Source organism: Caloenas nicobarica, chromosome 11 (genome assembly GCF_036013445.1).
Source record: "Caloenas nicobarica isolate bCalNic1 chromosome 11, bCalNic1.hap1, whole genome shotgun sequence".
Taxonomy (NCBI): Eukaryota; Metazoa; Chordata; class Aves; order Columbiformes; family Columbidae; genus Caloenas; species Caloenas nicobarica.
Window position 1 is genome coordinate 2,174,792 of NC_088255.1, and position 19,170 is coordinate 2,193,961.

A 19,170-nucleotide genomic window follows, 5' to 3' on the forward strand; every position below is an offset into this window, starting at 1 on the left:
GCATCACCCTACACTTTGCCCACAATGTGCAATGCAAACCAGAAGGTCGCGTGCGATTTCCTGGTCTCCCAGCAGGGCCATGTGTGGCTGTTGTTCAGAGCAATGCTAGGCACAGCCCCAAAAGCCCAGCCCTGGTTTCTGAACATCGGCCATGCCTTTGAGAAGTATTTCCTCCTGAAGATACCATCTCCCTGATGGCGAACGGTTCCATTTGATCCAGCCGTCCCTCTTTCTTTCTCAAGAGACGCACCGCGAGGCTGTGCAGAAGGAGGCGTTTCCAGAAGGAAGCCGCGGCTCCCTGCCAGGCTCTCCTGAAGCAGCAGAGGTGATGCCAGCCGGTGGTATGCCAGGTAATCGCTGTCATGTGGTCAGCCAGTGTCACCCATCAGGATCGGTGTGTGTCAGCAGGCTCTTGCCCCAGTACCCACTCTTGCACGTCACCTCACAGCCAAAACTCAAAGTGCTTTGGGCTCGAAGCATCTGGGCCGAGTTTGGCACCTGACGGGGAATGTGACTGTTGCACAAACGTACCTCCCGCTGTAGCTGCAGCCCAGAGCTTGCCCTGAGTCCCCAGAGGCTCAAGGCACAGGAGCAGCACCGAGCGGGATCCCTCCCGTGAGCTGAGGTCCAGAGCGATGCCCTGACCGCCAGATCGGGCAGGGGCTTAGAGGGAACCTGCAAATTCTCTTGCATCCTCTGCGCCTGAGCCGTGCTGAGGCTTTACCTCTCATCTCTGCTTTCTGACAGGGCTGCCAAGGCCTGGAGGTTACCAGCGCAACAACGTAAATGAATTCCGTGGGGCGAACTCAGGTAACGAACAGTCTTGCTGAGGTCCCTGAGCAGGAGACATGTCCCAAAACCTGGGAGCAGCTGCAAGCGGTGCCCACGCAGCAGAAAAGGCAGACGGGGAGCGCAAGGCTCATGTCCCTCTTGAGAGGGCCGGACTGCGTCCCCTGGGGCTGTGGGAGCTGGACCGGGGCACAGAGCTGGGGGTGGCACTGCCTGCTGCAGGGACGGCTTCTGTCCGTGTCCCTCAAAGGAGCAACTGGTCAAGCAGCTGCGCTCCCCCCATGCTGTCCTTCTGGCCTTCTGGGTTTTGTTTGGTGGGACAACCTGTCCCAAAGGGTGGGATGGTGCCTCCAGGCAGCAGCACTGAGGGAAACCAGGAACTTGCTGGCCCTATCAAAGGTGCTACAAGCTTAGCAGTGGTGCACAGGATGGAATAACATCTTGAATTTCTCCTCCAGATGTGGTCGGCAGGAGAACCACAGCTGCTCCCAGTCCCAAGGGCAGCGCAAGTGTTCTCTTCTCCCATATTGCGAGAAAGCACTGTATGTTAAATGCAATAGCAACCCTGATTTCCATGCCACTGGCAATAGTGTTGTTCTGCATCGTGATCTGGCAGTGGAGGACGGCTAAAAAGTGAGTTATTGCTTTTCCCCCCACTGCTTCCTTAGGTGGCTGCTTGTAGCCACAAAGAATTTCTAGTCAGGCTGCTGTGGAGTGGCCAGTTACTGGCTGGCCACAGAGCTCTGCTGAGGTTTCTGCTGCTGTCAGATGCCTCAATTGGCCTCTTAATTCCTGGGCCGCCTTCTCAGGAGCTCGCTCTGACTGGGGCCAGGCTTAGCTCAAACTGACCCTGCCTGGGCAAGAGCAGCCCCAGGAGCAACAGGCACAGGCAAAGCCAGGGCAGGACGAGGAGGAGCAGGGGATGAGATTGCCCAAGAAAGCGAGGTGCTCACTGTCACCTGCTCCTGAGCAGTGAAGGTGCCCGGAGGAATCCCCCTGGTCAATGGTCCCACGAGGTGCAGGTGTCCACCTCGGCCGAGCCCGGCCAGCAGCTCAGCCCGTGGTGCTGGGGAGCCTTGCCAGCTCTGGGCCGTGCTGCGGACGAGAGTCCCTGTGTCCCGCCTGCAGCTGAGGCCTCAGCAGCCTCCTCTCTCCACAGGCTCCGCGATGCAGAGGCAGCAGCCAGGCAGGCAGGAAGATCGCAGCCGCCCCTCACTCCAGAACAGAAGACCCGGCACTGTGGCACTCCTGACAGCTGCGCCCAAAACCAGCAGCCACTGATAAAGACTGGAAAAATGGTGAATCCTCCATCCCCACAGCTCCTGTGTCCCCCCAGCACATCACCAGCTGCCTTGCAGTAGCGGGAGCAGAAGAATGGCCTCAATCAACAGATGGACTTCAAGCCACCACATCCACACTCCCCTGCACCCCTACCATCTGACAGCCCATCACCAGCTCCTCTGCAGCAGCAGGACCAGGATGGTGGCCTTAAGCAGCAGTTTGATGTCAAGGCAGCACGTCCGGCCTCATCACCACCCCCACTTTCCCGCAGCCCATTCCCAGCTGCACTGCAGCAGTGGAAGCCGTGGAAGCAACCCCGCGGTGTCCAGCTCCCAACGTGGTGGGGACAAGGACATCCACCATCCCCACAGCTCCCCAAATAAAAGGGACTGATTTGTTGCACATGTGTCTCGGTGGTACCAAAATCAACCCCCAGGCACAGCCCTGGATCCCCTCGGGGTCGGCAGGAGGCGGGCTCGGGGCTCCCCCCAGCAGCGGTGGGACCACCAGGAGCTGGGGGAGCCCATGGCCATGGCCTGAAACAGACGGTGACACCAATCTGACCGACACACGGTGCGGGAGGTGGTGACAGGAGCCCGGCCTGGGCAGTCGCACGGAATGGTGAGGGTCTGTGGGGTGAGGCAACGTTTGTAGCAGCGGGGTCATCTGGCCGTGGAGCTTGTCAAATGGGATACCCAGGAAAAGAGGGAAGCCATCCAGAGCACCTCTAAGGATATGAGCCCGACAAGCAAATGTACTGGAGGCACAACAAAGGCCCTCAGGAATTAATAGGCCCTTGATGGGCCCTAATTGACAGGCTGTCCTGGTTTTGTCAAAAAACAAGTTTCTCTTTTAGTGAATTTCCCTGTCAGCTAAAGCCTCCTAAATAACTGCAGTTTTCCTGAAAGCTAGATACATGTGTTTGTAGACATAGCAGTAGAATGCGAGGTCATTGATAAGGATGGATGCACATGTCGCGAGAGCAGTGAACTGAAACAGGTGTCCAAAAAACTGACCAACTGAAGTATTCCATTCCATTCATGTCATACTTCATACGAAAGTGGGGGATCACGAGGATCTCGTCCCTTTTTCCTTATGGCCGACATTGGGAGAGGACCTTGCGAGTTGTCCCTGTGTACTGAGGCCCAGTGACAGACTGAATCCAGCTCCGGTTGGCTGCAGAGTCCAGTCCAGGACTTCGGGTGCCGGCCCTACATCTGCCGGAGCAGTTGCCGGGACTTTCAAGATTGGTTTTCTATATTTTGTATTATTTTCTCTATTTTTATTGGTAGCATTAGTAAAACGTTTCTAATTTTTCAAACTCTCTTCTCTCTGTCCTTCTTTCCCTCCAAATCGCCTGTACTTAGTGGGAAGGGGGGAGAGGGAGGGGCTGAAGGGGGAAGCGGGAGAGAGGAAGTTAACAATACGTCTGCCACGGATTTATTGTCAACCCGCAGTCAAACCACGACACAGGCCAAGGCCATCACCCCTTGGGCTGCTGCAAAGTATCTGCACATCTGGGTGCTGAGCCCCCTGTTACTGTACAGCAGCAGCCCGGGGCTTCTTAGGCTAAAGGGAGGCTGGGCCTGGGGTTCGTCCTGAGGCCTTGCCTAAGATGGCCGTCGCTTTTGCCTGTCACAGTGTTGAGGGGCAAACGGTTTTAACGCTTCTCCCCGGGCAGTGTGGGTGCTGGTTGTTCCCTCCAGTGCTCTGCGAGGCTTCCTCTGTGCGCCAGAGCTCTCCCGGGAGGGAAGCCCCCAGGGGCCGTATGTTGGTCCATCCTCTCCTCAAGAGCTGTTGCACGGGGCCTGTACAGGGTGTGTCAGAGCAGCCAGAGCCGGCCAAGAGCTCACCGGCCCCTCCACCGCTCACAACATCGGTGCTGTAGATCACGGTGTCTCGGGAGAGCACTCGGGGAATTCTCCCCTGCTGGCCTTGCTCCCACCTGCCATCCTGGGCTTCACCCACAGGCCAGGGACCCCAGGCTAGAGTGACTATTGGTCTTGAAAGTCTCCAGGGATGGGGCACGTACCACCTCTCTGGGAAACCTGGGACAGTCCTCAAGCACCCCATGGGGTAGAGGCCAGCGCATCCACCATCTCCATGGCCCCTGTGTCCTCTCAGCCCGTCCCCAGAAGCCCTGCAGTGGTGAACCAGCCCCGTGGCCTCCAACAACAGCTGGAATGAAAACCAGGGTGGCCATCATCCCCGTGGCCTTCATGTCCCCAAGCCCATCACCGGCTGCCCTGCAGCGGCAGGACCAGAACAACAAACTCCAGCATATGTCGGAATCAAAGCCCGTGCGCCCACGGTCGCCACAACCCCACGTCCCCCCTGCCTGTCCCCAGCCGCCCTGCAGCAGCCTGTCTCCTGCAGCGATGCAGGTGCAGGAGCCAGGTGGGAAAATGGCGGCTGCCCCTCACTCCTGGACAGAAGGAGCAGCAGCTGTGGCACCTCTGAGAGCTGCACCCAACACCAGCAGCCGCTCTTTCAGCCTGGTAAACCAGTGCGTCCTCCCTCCCCACGGCTCCCACGTCCCTCCAGACTGTACCAGCTGCCCTGCAGCAGTGGAACAACCCCAGCATCCTCAGGCACCAAGGAAGTGGAGAACAATACGTCCACCGTCTTGTGGCCCGTGCATCCACCCAGCCCATCCCTGTCTGCCTTGTAGTTGCAAGACCAAGACAGTGGCCTCCAGCAGCAGATGGAATTAAATCCATTATGTCCATCATCCTCTGGGCCCCAAAAGCCCCCCAGCCTGTCCCCAGATGCCCTGCAGCAGCGGACCCAGCTCCGTGTCCTCAAACGCCTCAAGCACCCCCAAGAAAGGGACCTTCAATGCTCATCTGGTCCAACACCCGGCAATGAGCAGGGACACCTTCACCTGGATCTGTTGGCTCAGAGCCCCAACCAGCCTGAGCATTAAGAAGGAATGGAAAATCAAAGGCTTTATCTCTCCTGTAAAACCAAAGAGACTCGTGATCCCTGGGGTCCCCCGAGGCGCCAGACCAGGCTCAGCCTGGAAGCTGCCGACAGGAGGGGAGCTTGCGCTTGTCTGGAGACAGAAATCCCTCACTCTTGGGGCTCACGAGCTGCTGCTGACAGCACCCGAGTTGGTCAGCAGTCCTGTGGCTGTGGTCTCCGGCAGTTCTGGGCGCTGTGAGCTCCTCCTGCCCCTGTGCCAGTGCCCGCAGAGCAGGGCAGAGCCGTGGGCCCAGCCCCGGGCAGGACAGTGGCCCAGCCCTTGGACGGAGCTGCCCCACGGGACGTGCTCCCCTCCTGGAGGCAGCTCCCCGGCTCTGCTCCAGCACCTTCCACCAGCGCCCTGAGCCGCCCCACGCAGCCTCGGCCCTGTAGCGTCTGAGGCACGACCTCCCTTTTTTAGAGGCAAGGAGAGACATTCATCACAAATTCAGGCTTCTATTAACACTTGCTATGATGCTTGCTGAAGCATTGCTGATTGGCTAAGTTAGGCATTACATAAGCCATACATTTTGCGCTCCCACCGAAGTTGCTACCATTAAAGCATTTTATGGTCTATCACAAGTTACCCCCCTGCCCTTGATGGATCAATCCTGCATCAATCCCTCTGTCCTTCATGTATCAATAAGTATACAGTCCTTGCTGCTCGTATTTCTCCATCAACGCTTCCTCCCACGCAGTCAAATCCTGTAGTTTCTCACAGGCCCCATGTCAGAACACTGCCACACGACCCGGCCGGGAGGTCACAGCGACTGTGAGGTCACAGAGCCCGCGGTGCCGCGCCGGCCATAAGAAGCGGCCGCGCAGCCCCCGGCTCCCAGTACAGCAGCAGCAGCAGCAGCAGCAGCAGCAGTGGCAGCAGCAGCAGCAGGGACCATGTCCCCCACCCGCCGCCTCTTCCTCCTCCTCCTCCTGCTGGCCCTGCAGGCCTGGCCTGCCCAGGCTGCTCCGTGGCGAGCACGGGGAGCAGGTGAGCGGTGCAGCCTTTCACGGCCAGCGGGCTCTTCTCCCCGGGCAGTGTGGGTGCTGGTTGCTCCCTCCAGTGCTCTGCGAGGCTTCCTCTGGGTGCCAGAGCTCTCCCGGGAGGGAAGCCCCCAGGGGCCGTATGTTGGTCCAGCTGCTCCTGAGGGCTGTTGCACGGGGCCTGCACAGAGTGTGTGCAGAGCAGCCAGAGCCGGCCAAGAGCTCACCGGCCGCTCTGCAGCTTTGGCAATCTCCAACTCCAACTGGCTCCCACGTGGATGCCCGAGCCCCTTCCAGTGCCTGCAGTTCCCTAAGGCAGTGGTGGATCCCAGCGGGCAACGCAAATGCTTCTCCTCTGTGCTTGTGTCCAGATAAGGCTGGTGGCAACAGTTATCCAGCGTCTTGGCTGGATGTTGTTTCGGAGCCCTTGAGGTATCCTGCAGGTAAATTCCATGTGAAATGCAAGTTGCCCCTGTGTGGCCCACACTCACACAGGGAGGAGAGGCGAGAGGGAACAGGTCAGGCTCAGTGATGTGTCCCGGGGCACTTTCCGTTGCCGAGCTGCCTTTGCCAGCTCCTCAGAGCCTGAGCTGCCCCGGTGCCGAATGCCAGGTCAGCATCTTGTTGGGGTTGAGTCTGGAGCTGCTGTCAACTCCAGGGAGTCCTTTCTCCTGGCAGCTCCGCATGGGCTCCGTTTGGTCCCACCACGGTGCTGCTGCAGGGACGTGGTGACTCTTTGCCCCACGCTCCCGACTGGAAGGGAGGGATGAGTGCCGCGGAGCAATCCCGTCTCTGAATTGCGCTCCCTCCCACTCCGAGCTGAATAAGCATTTTGAACTGTGTCACGGGAGCTGTTGTGTCCTGCGCTTCTTTGCAGCCAAGCCTGTGGGCGAAGCTGATCCCGGTTCCCGTCTGCATTCCAGGAACGAGCTTCCAGGACATGCCGTGGGTACGTCACGGCTTTTCCTCTTTTGAGAGCTGCCAGCTCCAAGCCCCAAGGTCCGCCATCCGGGCAGGTCTGCGGGTGTGAGGACAGAGACCTGCCCGTGTGTGTGCCCTCTCCTTGCGCGGTGCCCTCACCGCTTCTGCCATTCAGTGCTGCCCATGCAGATCACAGCAGGTGACGGAAGCTTCTCTGGCTCTTTATTGACAGATGATCCTGCAGGAAGGACTTTTCCGGCTCCTTGGCAGGGTGCTGGGCTACAGCCCGGCTGGCGTCCCAGGAGTGAGTAGTCTGTCCCTGCTGACCTCACAACCTCTGCCTTGTTTTTCCGTAATGTATTAATCTCACTTGGAACTGACTCTCGCTGCTAAGGTCTTCCAAGACCAATGTATGAAGCTGAAGGACCAAAACCATCCCCAGATCCATCGGAAATCGTGAGGCAAGTCCTGGACGAACTGCAAAGAGCACACGGTGGGTAGATTTTACTCGGCCTTAGCCGTGAGGCTCAGCATCCGCAGGTTTCGGTTCCAGTCTGGACAGGCTGTACTGCAGGAAGGGGTCGATCAGAGCAATGCAAACCAGGAGGTCGCGTGCGATTTCCTGGTCTCCCAGTAGGGCCATGTGTGACTGTTGTTCAGAGCAATGCTAGGTGCAGCCCCAGAAGCCCAGCCCTGGTTTCTAAACATCAGCCATGCCTTTGAGAAGTATTTCCTCCTGAAGATACCATCTCCCTGATGGGGAATGGTTCCATTTGATCCAGCCGTCCCTCTTTCTTTCTCAAGAGACGCACCGTGAGGCTGTGCAGAAGGAGGTGTTTCCAGAAGGAAGCCGCGGCTCCCTGCCAGGCTCTCCTGAAGCAGCAGAGGCGATGCCAGCCGGTGGTATGCCAGGTAATCGCTGTCGTGTGGTCAGCCGGTGTCACCCATCAGGATCGGTGTGTGTCAGCAGGCTCTTGCCCCAGTGCCCGCTCTTGCACGTCACCTCACAGCCAAAACTCAAAGTGCTTTGGGCTCGAGGCATCTGGGCAGAGTTTGGCACCTGATGGGGAATGTGACTGTTGCACAAACGTACCTCCCGCTGTAGCTGCAGCCCAGAGCTTGCCCTGAGTCCCCAGAGGCTCAAGGCACAGGAGCAGCACCGAGCGGGATCCCTCCCGTGAGCTGAGGTCCAGAGCGATGCCCTGACCGCCAGATCGGGCAGGGGCTTAGAGGGAACCTCCCCGTCCTCCTGCATCCTCTGTGCCTGAGCCGTGCTGAGGCTTTACCTCTCATCTCTGCTTTCTGAGAGGGCTGCCAAGGCCCGGAGGTTACCAGCGCAGCAGCATAAATGAATTTGGTGGGGGGAACTCAGGTAATGAACAGTCTTGCTGAGGTCCCTGAGCAGGAGACATGTCCCAAAACCTGGGAGCAGCTGCAAGCGGTGCCCACGCAGGAGAAAAGGCAGACGGGGAGCGCAAGGCTCATGTCCCTCTTGAGAGGGCCAGACTGCGTCCCCCGGGGCTGTGGGAGCTGGACCGGGGGACAGAGCTGGGGGTGGCACTGCCTGCTGCAGGGACGGCTTCTGTCCGTGTCCCTCAAAGGAGCAACTGGTCAAGCAGCTGCGCTCCCCCCATGCTGTCCTTCTGGGCTTCCGGGTTTTGTTTAGTGGGACAACCTGTCCCAAAGGGTGGGAGTCCTGTCCCAAAGGGTGGGATGGTGCCTCCAGGCAGCAGCACTGAGGGAAACCAGGAACTTGCTGGCCATATCAAAAGTGTTGCAAGCTTAGCAGTGGTGCACAGGATGGCCTAACATCTTGAATTTCTCCTCCAGATGTGGTCGGCAAGAGAACCACAGATACTCCCAGTCCCCAGGAGAGTGCAAGTGTTCTCTGCCCCGAAGTTATGGGAAAGCGCTGTATCATTAATGCAGTAGCAGTCGTGATTTCTGTTCCACTTGCCATAATCTTTTGTTGTGTCATTATCTGCGTGAGGATGAAGGCAAAAAAGTGAGTTATTGCTTTTCCCCCCACTGCTTCCTTAGGTGGCTGCTTGTAGCCACAAAGAATTTCTAGTCAGGCTGCTGTGGAGTGGCCAGTTACTGGCTGGCCACAGAGCTCTGCTGAGGTTTCTGCTGCTGTCAGATGCCTCAATTGGCCTCTTAATTCCTGGGCCGCCTTCTCAGGAGCTCGCTCTGACTGGGGCCAGGCTTAGCTCAAACTGACCCTGCCTGGGCAAGAGCAGCCCCAGGAGCAACAGGCACAGGCAAAGCCAGGGCAGGACGAGGAGGAGCAGGGGATGAGATTGCCCAAGAAAGCGAGATGCTCACTGTCACCTGCTCCTGAGCAGTGAAGGTGCCCGGAGGAATCCCCCTGGTCAATGGTCCCATGAGGTGCAGGTGTCCACCTCGGCCGAGCCCGGCCAGCAGCTCAGCCCGTGGTGCTGGGGAGCCTTGCCAGCTCTGGGCCGTGCTGCGGAGGAGAGTCCCTGTGTCCCGCCTGCAGCTGAGGCCTCAGCAGCCTCCTCTCTCCACAGGCTCCGCGATGCAGAGGCAGCAGGCAGGCGTGAATATGGCAGCTGCCCCTTGTTCAGATGCAGAAGGAACAGGCGCTGTGCTACCCCTGAGAGCTGGATCCAACATCAGCAGCTGCTGTTCGAGCCTGGAAAACTGGAGTGTCCGCCATCCCCAAAATCTGCACAGCCCCCCAGCCCGTCCCCAGCAGCACCGCAGTGGTGGGACCAGCCCAGCAGCCTCCAAGACCAGCCGGAATCAGAACCAGAGTGTCCGGCCTCGCTAGAACCACCATGGCCTCCAGAACCAGAACCGGCTTTGCTGCTGCAGCAGCAGGATGAGAACAACAACATCCAAAAGACATTGCAATCAAAATCTGTGCAAACACAATTGCCACAAACCCCATGTCTACCTGACCTGTCCTCGGCTGCTCCGCAGAAGCCGAAAAAGCCGGGTTTTCTCCAGCGCCTGTTATGCTGGACACGAGTTTGTCCACCATGCCCACGGCTCCCTAAATAAAGAGGGTCTGAGGTGTTTAACAAATGTCAGGGTGATGATGCCCTCAGGGTCGGCAGGAGCGCGGCACGGGGCTCCCTTCAACAGCGGTGGGGCCACCAGGGGCTGGGGGAGCCCATGGCCATGGCCTGAAAGAGACGGGTGAACCTGCCTGGAGGTGAACGTGCCCAGAGGAATCCCCCTGGTCAATGGTCCCACGAGGTGCAGGTGTCCACCTCGGCCGAGCCCGGCCAGCAGCTCAGCCCGTGGTGCTGGGGAGCCTTGCCAGCTCTGGGCCGTGCTGCGGAGGAGAGTCCCTGTGTCCCGCCTGCAGCTGAGGCCTCAGCAGCCTCCTCTCTCCACAGGCTCCGCGATGCAGAGGCAGCAGCCAGGCGGGAAAATGGCGGCTGCCCCTTGCTCCGTGGCAGAAGGACCAGGTGCTGCGCTACCCCTGAGAGGTGCAGCCAACACCAGCAGCCACTGTTTGAGCCAGGAAAACTGGCGTATCTGCCCTCCCCAAAGTCTTCACAGCCCCCCAGCCCGTCTCCAGCAGCACCGCAGTGGTGGGAGCAGCCCAGTGGCCTCCAAGACCAGCCGGAATCAGAACCAGAGTGTCCGGCCTCGCTAGAACCACCATGGCCTCCAGAACCAGAACCGGCTTTGCTGCTACAGCAGCAGGATGACAACAACGGCACCCAAAAGACCGAGTCAAAACCTGTGCGCCCACCGTCACCAGGACCCCCTCACGTCTCCCCAACCCGTCCTTAGCCGCCCCGCAGCAGAAGAGGTGCCCTGCAGCAGCAGGACCAGGACAACGGCATCAGGCAATAGATGGAATTCAAGCCTCACGTCCATCATCCTCACCACCCCCACATCCCCCAGCCCATTCACAGCCGCACTGCAGCAGTGGTAGCAGTGGAAGCAGCCCACCATTGTCCAGCACCCAAAGTGGTGGATAAGAGCGTGTGCACCATCCCCACAGCTCCCCAGATAAAGAGGGACTGAGGTTTTGCAGAAGTGTGTACTGGAGGCACAACAAAGGCCCTAACTAATTAATTGGCCCTTGATGGGCCCTAATGGACAGGCCAAGGCCATCACCCCTTGGGGTGCTGCAAAGTATCTGCACATCTGGGTGCTGAGCCCCCTGTTACTGTACAGCAGCAGCCCGGGGCTTCTTAGGCTAAAGGGAAGCTGGGCCTGGGGTTCGTCCTGAGGCCTTGCCTAAGATGGCCGTCGCTTTTGCCTGTCACAGTGTTGAGGGGCAAACGGTTTTAACGCTTCTCCCCGGGCAGTGTGGGTGCTGGTTGTTCCCTCCAGTGCTCTGCGAGGCTTCCTCTGTGCGCCAGAGCTCTCCCGGGAGGGAAGCCCCCAGGGGCCGTATGTTGGTCCATCCTCTCCTCAAGAGCTGTTGCACGGGGCCTGTACAGGGTGTGTCAGAGCAGCCAGAGCCGGCCAAGAGCTCACCGGCCCCTCCACCGCTCACAACATCGGTGCTGTAGATCACGGTGTCTCGGGAGAGCACTCGGGGAATTCTCCCCTGCTGGCCTTGCTCCCACCTGCCATCCTGGGCTTCACCCACAGGCCAGGGACCCCAGGCTAGAGTGACTATTGGTCTTGAAAGTCTCCAGGGATGGGGCATGTACCACCTCTCTGGGAAACCTGGGACAGTCCTCAAGCACCCCATGGGGTAGAGGCCAGCGCATCCACCATCTCCATGGCCCCTGTGTCCTCTCAGCCCGTCCCCAGAAGCCCTGCAGTGGTGAACCAGCCCCATGGCCTCCAACAACAGCTGGAATGAAAACCAGAGTGGCCATCATCCCCGTGGCCTTCATGTCCCCAAGCCCATCACCGGCTGCCCTGCAGCGGCAGGACCAGAACAACAAACTCCAGCATATGTCGGAATCAAAGCCCGTGCGCCCACGGTCGCCACAACCCCACGTCCCCCCTGCCTGTCCCCAGCCGCCCTGCAGCAGCCTGTCTCCTGCAGCGATGCAGGTGCAGGAGCCAGGTGGGAAAATGGCGGCTGCCCCTCACTCCTGGACAGAAGGAGCAGCAGCTGTGGCACCTCTGAGAGCTGCACCCAACACCAGCAGCCGCTCTTTCAGCCTGGTAAACCAGTGCGTCCTCCCTCCCCACGGCTCCCACGTCCCTCCAGACTGTACCAGCTGCCCTGCAGCAGTGGAACAACCCCAGCATCCTCAGGCACCAAGGAAGTGGAGAACAATACGTCCACCGTCTTGTGGCCCGTGCATCCACCCAGCCCATCCCTGTCTGCCTTGTAGTTGCAGGGCCAAGGCAGTGGCCTCCAGCAGCAGATGGAATTAAATCCATCATGTCCATCATCCTCTGGGCCCCAAAAGCCCCCCAGCCTGTCCCCAGATGCCCTGCAGCAGCGGACCCAGCTCCGTGTCCTCAAACGCCTCAAGCACCCCCAAGAAAGGGACCTTCAAAGCTCATCTGGTCCAAAACCTGGCAATGAGCAGGGACACCTTCAACTGGATCTGTTGGCTCAGAGCCCCAACCAGCCTGAGCATTAAGAAGGAATGGAAAATCAAAGGCTTTATCTCTCCTGTAAAACCAAAGAGACTCGTGATCCCTGGGGTCCCCCGAGGCGCCAGACCGGGCTCAGCCTGGAAGCTGCCGACAGGAGGGGAGCTTGCGCTTGTCTGGAGACAGAAATCCCTCACTCTTGGGGCTCACGAGCTGCTGCTGACAGCACCCGAGGAGGTCAGCAGTCCTGTGGCTGTGGTCTCCGGCAGTTCTGGGCACTGTGAGCTCCTCCTGCCCCTGTGCCAGTGCCCGCAGAGCAGGGCAGAGCCGTGGGCCCAGCCCCGGGCAGGACAGTGGCCCAGCCCTTGGACGGAGCTGCCCCACGGGACGTGCTCCCCTCCTGGAGGCAGCTCCCCGGCTCTGCTCCAGCACCTTCCACCAGCGCCCTGAGCCGCCCCACGCAGCCTCGGCCCTGTAGCGTCTGAGGCACGACCTCCCTTTTTTAGAGGCAAGGAGAGACATTCATCACAAATTCAGGCTTCTATTAACACTTGCTATGATGCTTGCTGAAGCATTGCTGATTGGCTAAGTTAGGCATTACATAAGCCATACATTTTGCGCTCCCACCGAAGTTGCTACCATTAAAGCATTTTATGGTCTATCACAAGTTACCCCCCTGCCCTTGATGGATCAATCCTTCATCAATCCCTCTGTCCTTCATGTATCAATAAGTATACAGTCCTTGCTGCTCGTATTTCCCCATCAACGCTTCTTCCCACGCAGTCAAATCCTGTAGTTTCTCACAGGCCCCATGTCAGAACACTGCCACACGACCCGGCCGGGAGGTCACAGCGACTGTGAGGTCACAGAGCCCGCGGTGCCGCACCAGCCATAAGAAGCGGCCGTGCAGCCCCCGGCTCCCAGTGCAGCAGCAGCAGCAGCAGCAGCAGCAGCAGCAGCAGCAGCAGCAGCAGCACAAAGATGTTGCAAGTGCACGGGACCATGTCCCCCACCCGCCGCCTCTTCCTCCTCCTCCTCCTGCTGGCCCTGCAGGCCTGGCCTGCCCAGGCTGCTCCGTGGCAAGCACGGGGAGCAGGTGAGCGGTGCAGCCTTTCACGGCCAGCGGGCTCTTCTCCCCGGGCAGCGTGGGTGCTGGTTGTTCCCTCCAGTGCTCTGCGAGGCTTCCTCTGGGTGCCAGAGCTCTCCCGGGAGGGAAGCCCCCAGGGGCCGTATGTTGGTCCAGCTGCTCCTGAGGGCTGTTGCACGGGGCCTGCACAGAGTGTGTGCAGAGCAGCCAGAGCTGGCCAAGAGCTCACCGGCCCCTGTGCAGCTTTGGCAATCTCCAACTCCAACTGGCTGCCACGTGGGTGCCCGAGCCCCTTCCAGTGCCTGCAGTTCCCTAAGGCAGCGGTGGATCCCATCGGGCAACGCAAACGTTTCTCCTCTGTGCTTGTTTCCAGATGAGGCTGGTGGCAACGGTTATCCAGCGTCTTGGCTGGATGTTGTTTCGGAGCCCTTGAGGTATCCTGCAGGTAAATTCCATGTGAAATGCAAGTTCCCCCTTGTGTGGCCCACACTCACACAGGGAGGAGAGGCGAGAGGGAACGGGTCAGGCTCAGTGATGTGTCCCGGGGCGCTTTCCCTTGCCAAGCTGCCTTTGCCGGCCCCTTGGAGCCTGAGCTGGTGTCAGCATCTTGTTGTGGTTGACTCTGGAGCTGCTGTCAACTCCAGGGAGTCCTTTCTCCTGGCAGCTCCGCATGGGCTCCGTTTGGTCCCAGCACAGTGCTGCTGCAGGGACGTGGTGACTCTTTGCCCCACGCTCCGAGTGGAAGGGAGGCATGAGTGCTGCGGAGCAATCCCGTCTTTGAATTGCGCTCCCTCCCACTCTGAGCTGAAGAAGCATCTTGAACTGTGTCACGGGAGCTGTTGTGTCCTGCGCTTCTTTGCAGCCAAGCCTGTGGGCGAAGCTGATCCCGGTTCCCATCTGCATTCCAGGAACGAGCTTCCAGGACATGCCGTGGGTACGTCACGGCTTTTCCTCTTTTGAGAGCTGCCAGCTCCAAGCCCCAAGGTCCGCCAGCCGGGCAGGTCTGCGGGTGTGAGGACAGAGACCTGCCCGTGTGTGTGCCCTCTCCTTGCGCGGTGCCCTCGCCGCTTCTGCCATTCAGTGCTGCCCATGCAGATCACAGCAGGTGACAGAAGCTTCTCTGGCTCTTTATTGACAGATGATCCTGCAGGAAGGACTTTTCCGCCTCCTTGGCAGGGTGCTGGGCTACAGCCCGGCTGGCGTCCCAGGGGTGAGTAGTCTGTCCCTGCTGACCTCACAATCTCTGCCTTGTTTTTCCATAATGTATTAATCTCACTTGGAACCGAATCTTGCTGCTAAGGTCTTCCAAGGCCAATGTATGAAGCTGAGGGAGGAAAAAAGTCCCCAGATCCATCAAAAGTCCTGAGGCCAAACCTGAATGAACTGCACAGAGCACACGGTGGGTAGATTTTACTCGGCCTTAGCCATGAGGCTCAGCATCTGCAGGTTTAGGTGCCGGTCTGGACAGGCTGTACAGCGGGAAGGGGTCGATCAGAGCCCCTCTGCAGCGATGCTCGTCTCACACCGTGCAGCTGCCAGAGAGATGGTGCAGGGCCTGTGCGGCCAGTTGTGGTTCAAGCTGAGTGCCAGGGGCAGCTGCTGGGATGGGGCGAATGTGGCCCGTGCTGGTGCTTCCAGGGAAGGGCACGAGGGCCTTGCAGAGGAGCCTTCTCCAAAGGGCTGTTTCCCCAGCTGGCCTGGCTGCAGCTTCTTCCCGTTCTCTTTGAAGGACAGCGTTCAGCATCACCCTACACTTTGCCCACAATGTGCAATGCAAACCAGAAGGTCGCGTGCGATTTCCTGGGCTCCCAGCAGGGCCATGTGTGGCTGTTGTTCAGAGCAATGCTAGGCACAGCCCCAAAAGCCCAGCCCTGGTTTCTGAACATCGGCCATGCCTTTGAGAAGTATTTCCTCCTGAAGATACCATCTCCCTGATGGCGAACGGTTCCATTTGATCCAGCCGTCCCTCTTTCTTTCTCAAGAGACGCACCGCGAGGCTGTGCAGAAGGAGGCGTTTCCAGAAGGAAGCCGCGGCTCCCTGCCAGGCTCCCCTGAAGCAGCAGAGGTGATGCCAGCCGGTGGTATGCCAGGTAATTGCTGTCGTGTGGTCAGCCAGTGTCACCCATCAGGATCGGTGTGTGTCAGCAGGCTCTTGCCCCAGTGCCCGCTCTTGCACGTCACCTCACAGCCAAAACTCAAAGTGCTTTGGGCTCGAAGCATCTGGGCCGAGTTTGGCACCTGACGGGGAATGTGACTGTTGCACAAACGTACCTCCCGCTGTAGCTGCAGCCCAGAGCTTGCCCTGAGTCCCCAGAGGCTCAAGGCACAGGAGCAGCACCGAGCGGGATCCCTCCCATGAGCTGAGGTCCAGAGCGATGCCCTGACCGCCAGATTGGGCAGGGGCTTAGAGGGAACCTGCAAATTCTCTTGCATCCTCTGCGCCTGAGCCGTGCTGAGGCTTTACCTCTCATCTCTGCTTTCTGACAGGGCTGCCAAAGCCCGGAGGCTACCAGCGCAACAGCATAAATGAATTCCGTGGGGCGAACTCAGGTAACGAACAGTCTTGCTGAGGTCCCTGAGCAGGAGACATGTCCCAAAACCTGGGAGCAGCTGCAAGCGGTGCCCACGCAGCAGAAAAGGCAGACAGGGAACGCAAGGCTCATGTCCCTCTTGAGAGGGCCGGACTGCGTCCCCTGGGGCTGTGGGAGCTGGACCGGCGGACAGAGCTGGGGGTGGCACTGCCTGCTGCAGGGATGGCTTCTGTCCGTGTCCCTCAAAGGAGCAACTGGTCAAGCAGCTGCGCTCTCCCCATGCTGTCCTTCTGGGCTTCCGGGTTTTGTTTGGTGGGACAACCTGTCCCAAAGGGTGGGATGGTGCCTCCAGGCAGCAGCACTGAGGGAAACCAGGAACTTGCTGGCCCTATCAAAGGTGCTACAAGCTTAGCACTGGTGCACAGGATGGAATAACATCTTGAATTTCTCCTCCAGATGTGGTCGGCAAGAGAACCACAGCTGCTCCCAGTCCCAAGGGCAGCGCAAGTGTTCTCTTCTCCCATATTGCGAGAAAGCACTGTATGTTAAATGCAATAGCAACCCTGATTTCCATGCCACTGGCAATAGTGTTGTTCTGCATCGTGATCTGGCAGTGGAGGACGGCTAAAAAGTGAGTTATTGCTTTTCCCCCCACTGCTTCCTTAGGTGGCTGCTTGTAGCCACAAAGAATTTCTAGTCAGGCTGCTGTGGAGTGGCCAGTTACTGGCTGGCCACAGAGCTCTGCTGAGGTTTCTGCTGCTGTCAGATGCCTCAATTGGCCTCTTAATTCCTGGGCCGCCTTCTCAGGAGCTCGCTCTGACTGGGGCCAGGCTTAGCTCAAACTGACCCTGCCTGGGCAAGAGCAGCCCCAGGAGCAACAGGCACAGGCAAAGCCAGGGCAGGACGAGGAGGAGCAGGGGATGAGATTGCCCAAGAAAGCGAGGTGCTCACTGTCACCTGCTCCTGAGCAGTGAAGGTGCCCGGAGGAATCCCCCTGGTCAATGGTCCCACGAGGTGCAGGTGTCCACCTCGGCCGAGCCCGGCCAGCAGCTCAGCCCGTGGTGCTGGGGAGCCTTGCCAGCTCTGGGCCGTGCTGCGGAGGAGAGTCCCTGTGTCCCGCCTGCGGCTGAGGCCTCAGCAGCCTCCTCTCTCCACAGGCTCCGCAATCCAGAGGCAGCAGCCAGGCAGGCAGGAAGATCGCAGCCGCCCCTCACTCCAGAACAGAAGACCCAGCACTGTGGCACTCCTGACAGCTGCGCCCAAAACCAGCAGCCACTGATAAAGACTGGAAAAATGGTGAATCCTCCATCCCCACAGCTCCTGTGTCCCCCCAGCACATCACCAGCTGCCTTGCAGTAGCGGGAGCAGAAGAATGGCCTCAATCAACAGATGGACTTCAAGCCACCACATCCACACTCCCCTGCACCCCTACCATCTGACAGCCCATCACCAGCTCCTCTGCAGCAGCAGGACCAGGATGGTGGCCTTAAGCAGCAGTTTGATGTCAAGGCAGCACGTCCGGCCTCATCACCACCCCCACTTTCCCGCAGCCCATTCCCAGCTGCACTGCAGCAGTGGAAGCCGTGGAAGCAACCCCGCGGTGTCCAGCTCCCAACGTGGTGGGGACAAGGACATCCACCATCCCCACAGCTCCCCAAATAAAAGGGACTGATTTGTTGCACATATGTCTTGGTGGTACCAAAATCAACCCCCAGGCACAGCCCTGGATCCCCTCGGGGTCGGCAGGAGGCGGGCTCGGGGCTCCCCCCAGCAGCGGTGGGACCACCAGGAGCTGGGGGAGCCCATGGCCATGGCCTGAAACAGACGGTGACACCAATCTGACCGACACACGGTGCGGGAGGTGGTGACAGGAGCCCGGCCTGGGCAGTCGCACGGAATGGTGAGGGTCTGTGGGGTGAGGCAACGTTTGTAGCAGCGGGGTCATCTGGCCGTGGAGCTTGTCAAATGGGATACCCAGGAAAAGAGGGAAGCCATCCAGAGCACCTCTAAGGATATGAGCCCGACAAGCAAATGTACTGGAGGCACAACAAAGGCCCTCAGGAATTAATAGGCCCTTGATGGGCCCTAATTGACAGGCTGTCCTGGTTTTGTCAAAAAACAAGTTTCTCTTTTAGTGAATTTCCCTGTCAGCTAAAGCCTCCTAAATAACTGCAGTTTTCCTGAAAGCTAGATACATGTGTTTGTAGACATAGCAGTAGAATGCGAGGTCATTGATAAGGATGGATGCACATGTCGCGAGAGCAGTGAACTGAAACAGGTGTCCAAAAAACTGACCAACTAAAGTATTCCATTCCATTCATGTCATACTTCATACGAAAGTGGGGGATCACGAGGATCTCGTCCCTTTTTCCTTATGGCCGACATTGGGAGAGGACCTTGCGAGTTGTCCCTGTGTACTGAGGCCCAGTGACAGACTGAATCCAGCTCCGGTTGGCTGCAGAGTCCAGTCCAGGACTTCGGGTGCCGGCCCTACATCTGCCGGAGCAGTTGCTGGGACTTTCAAGATTGGTTTTCTATATTTTGTATTATTTTCTCTATTTTTATTGGTAGCATTAGTAAAACGTTTCTAATTTTTCAAACTCTCTTCTCTCTGTCCTTCTTTCCCTCCAAATCGCCTGTACTTAGTGGGAAGAGGGGAGAGGGAGGGGCTGAAGGGGGAAGCGGGAGAGAGGAAGTTAACAATACGTCTGCCACGGATTTATTGTCAACCCGCAGTCAAACCACGACACAGGCCAAGGCCATCACCCCTTGGGCTGCTGCAAAGTATCTGCACATCTGGGTGCTGAGCCCCCTGTTACTGTACAGCAGCAGCCCGGGGCTTCTTAGGCTAAAGGCAGGCTGGGCCTGGGGTTCGTCCTGAGGCCTTGCCTAAGATGGCCGTCGCTTTTGCCTGTCACAGTGTTGAGGGGCAAACGGTTTTAACGCTTCTCCCCGGGCAGTGTGGGTGCTGGTTGTTCCCTCCAGTGCTCTGCGAGGCTTCCTCTGTGCGCCAGAGCTCTCCCGGGAGGGAAGCCCCCAGGGGCCGTATGTTGGTCCATCCTCTCCTCAAGAGCTGTTGCACGGGGCCTGTACAGGGTGTGTCAGAGCAGCCAGAGCCGGCCA

General features: G+C 58.8%; 1 protein-coding gene and 1 long non-coding RNA gene across 2 annotated transcripts; both read left to right on the forward strand.

Annotated features, from left to right (window-relative positions):
- The first annotated feature begins 266 nt into the window (after nt 1-266).
- Nucleotides 267-1,506, forward strand: LOC135992849 (uncharacterized). The gene is made up of 3 exons (XR_010606780.1): nt 267-350; nt 748-810; nt 1,248-1,506. It is a non-coding gene; the product is annotated as an uncharacterized LOC135992849 (long non-coding RNA).
- Nucleotides 1,507-11,733: 10,227 nt separating this feature from the next.
- On the forward strand, nt 11,734-17,653 carry LOC135993188 (splicing factor, proline- and glutamine-rich-like). The gene is made up of 8 exons (XM_065642854.1): nt 11,734-11,947; nt 13,890-13,961; nt 14,379-14,450; nt 14,817-14,915; nt 15,499-15,606; nt 16,004-16,066; nt 16,504-16,678; nt 17,205-17,653. Exons 1-8 carry the CDS (start codon nt 11,734-11,736, stop codon nt 17,404-17,406), a joined length of 1,005 nt encoding a protein of 334 aa, XP_065498926.1. The 3' UTR covers nt 17,407-17,653.
- The last annotated feature ends 1,517 nt before the right edge of the window (nt 17,654-19,170 follow it).

Bases quoted from the DNA above. Each gene is read 5' to 3' on its own strand.
- LOC135993188 (XM_065642854.1), top strand. From the start codon at position 11,734: ATGAAAACCAGAGTGGCCATCATCCCCGTGGCCTTCATGTCCCCAAGC. The intron at 14,451-14,816 runs GTACGTCACGGC...CTTGCTGCTAAG, and splicing joins GCTTCCAGGACATGCCGTGG to GTCTTCCAAGGCCAATGTAT. The intron at 14,916-15,498 runs GTGGGTAGATTT...TTCTTTCTCAAG, and splicing joins TGAACTGCACAGAGCACACG to AGACGCACCGCGAGGCTGTG.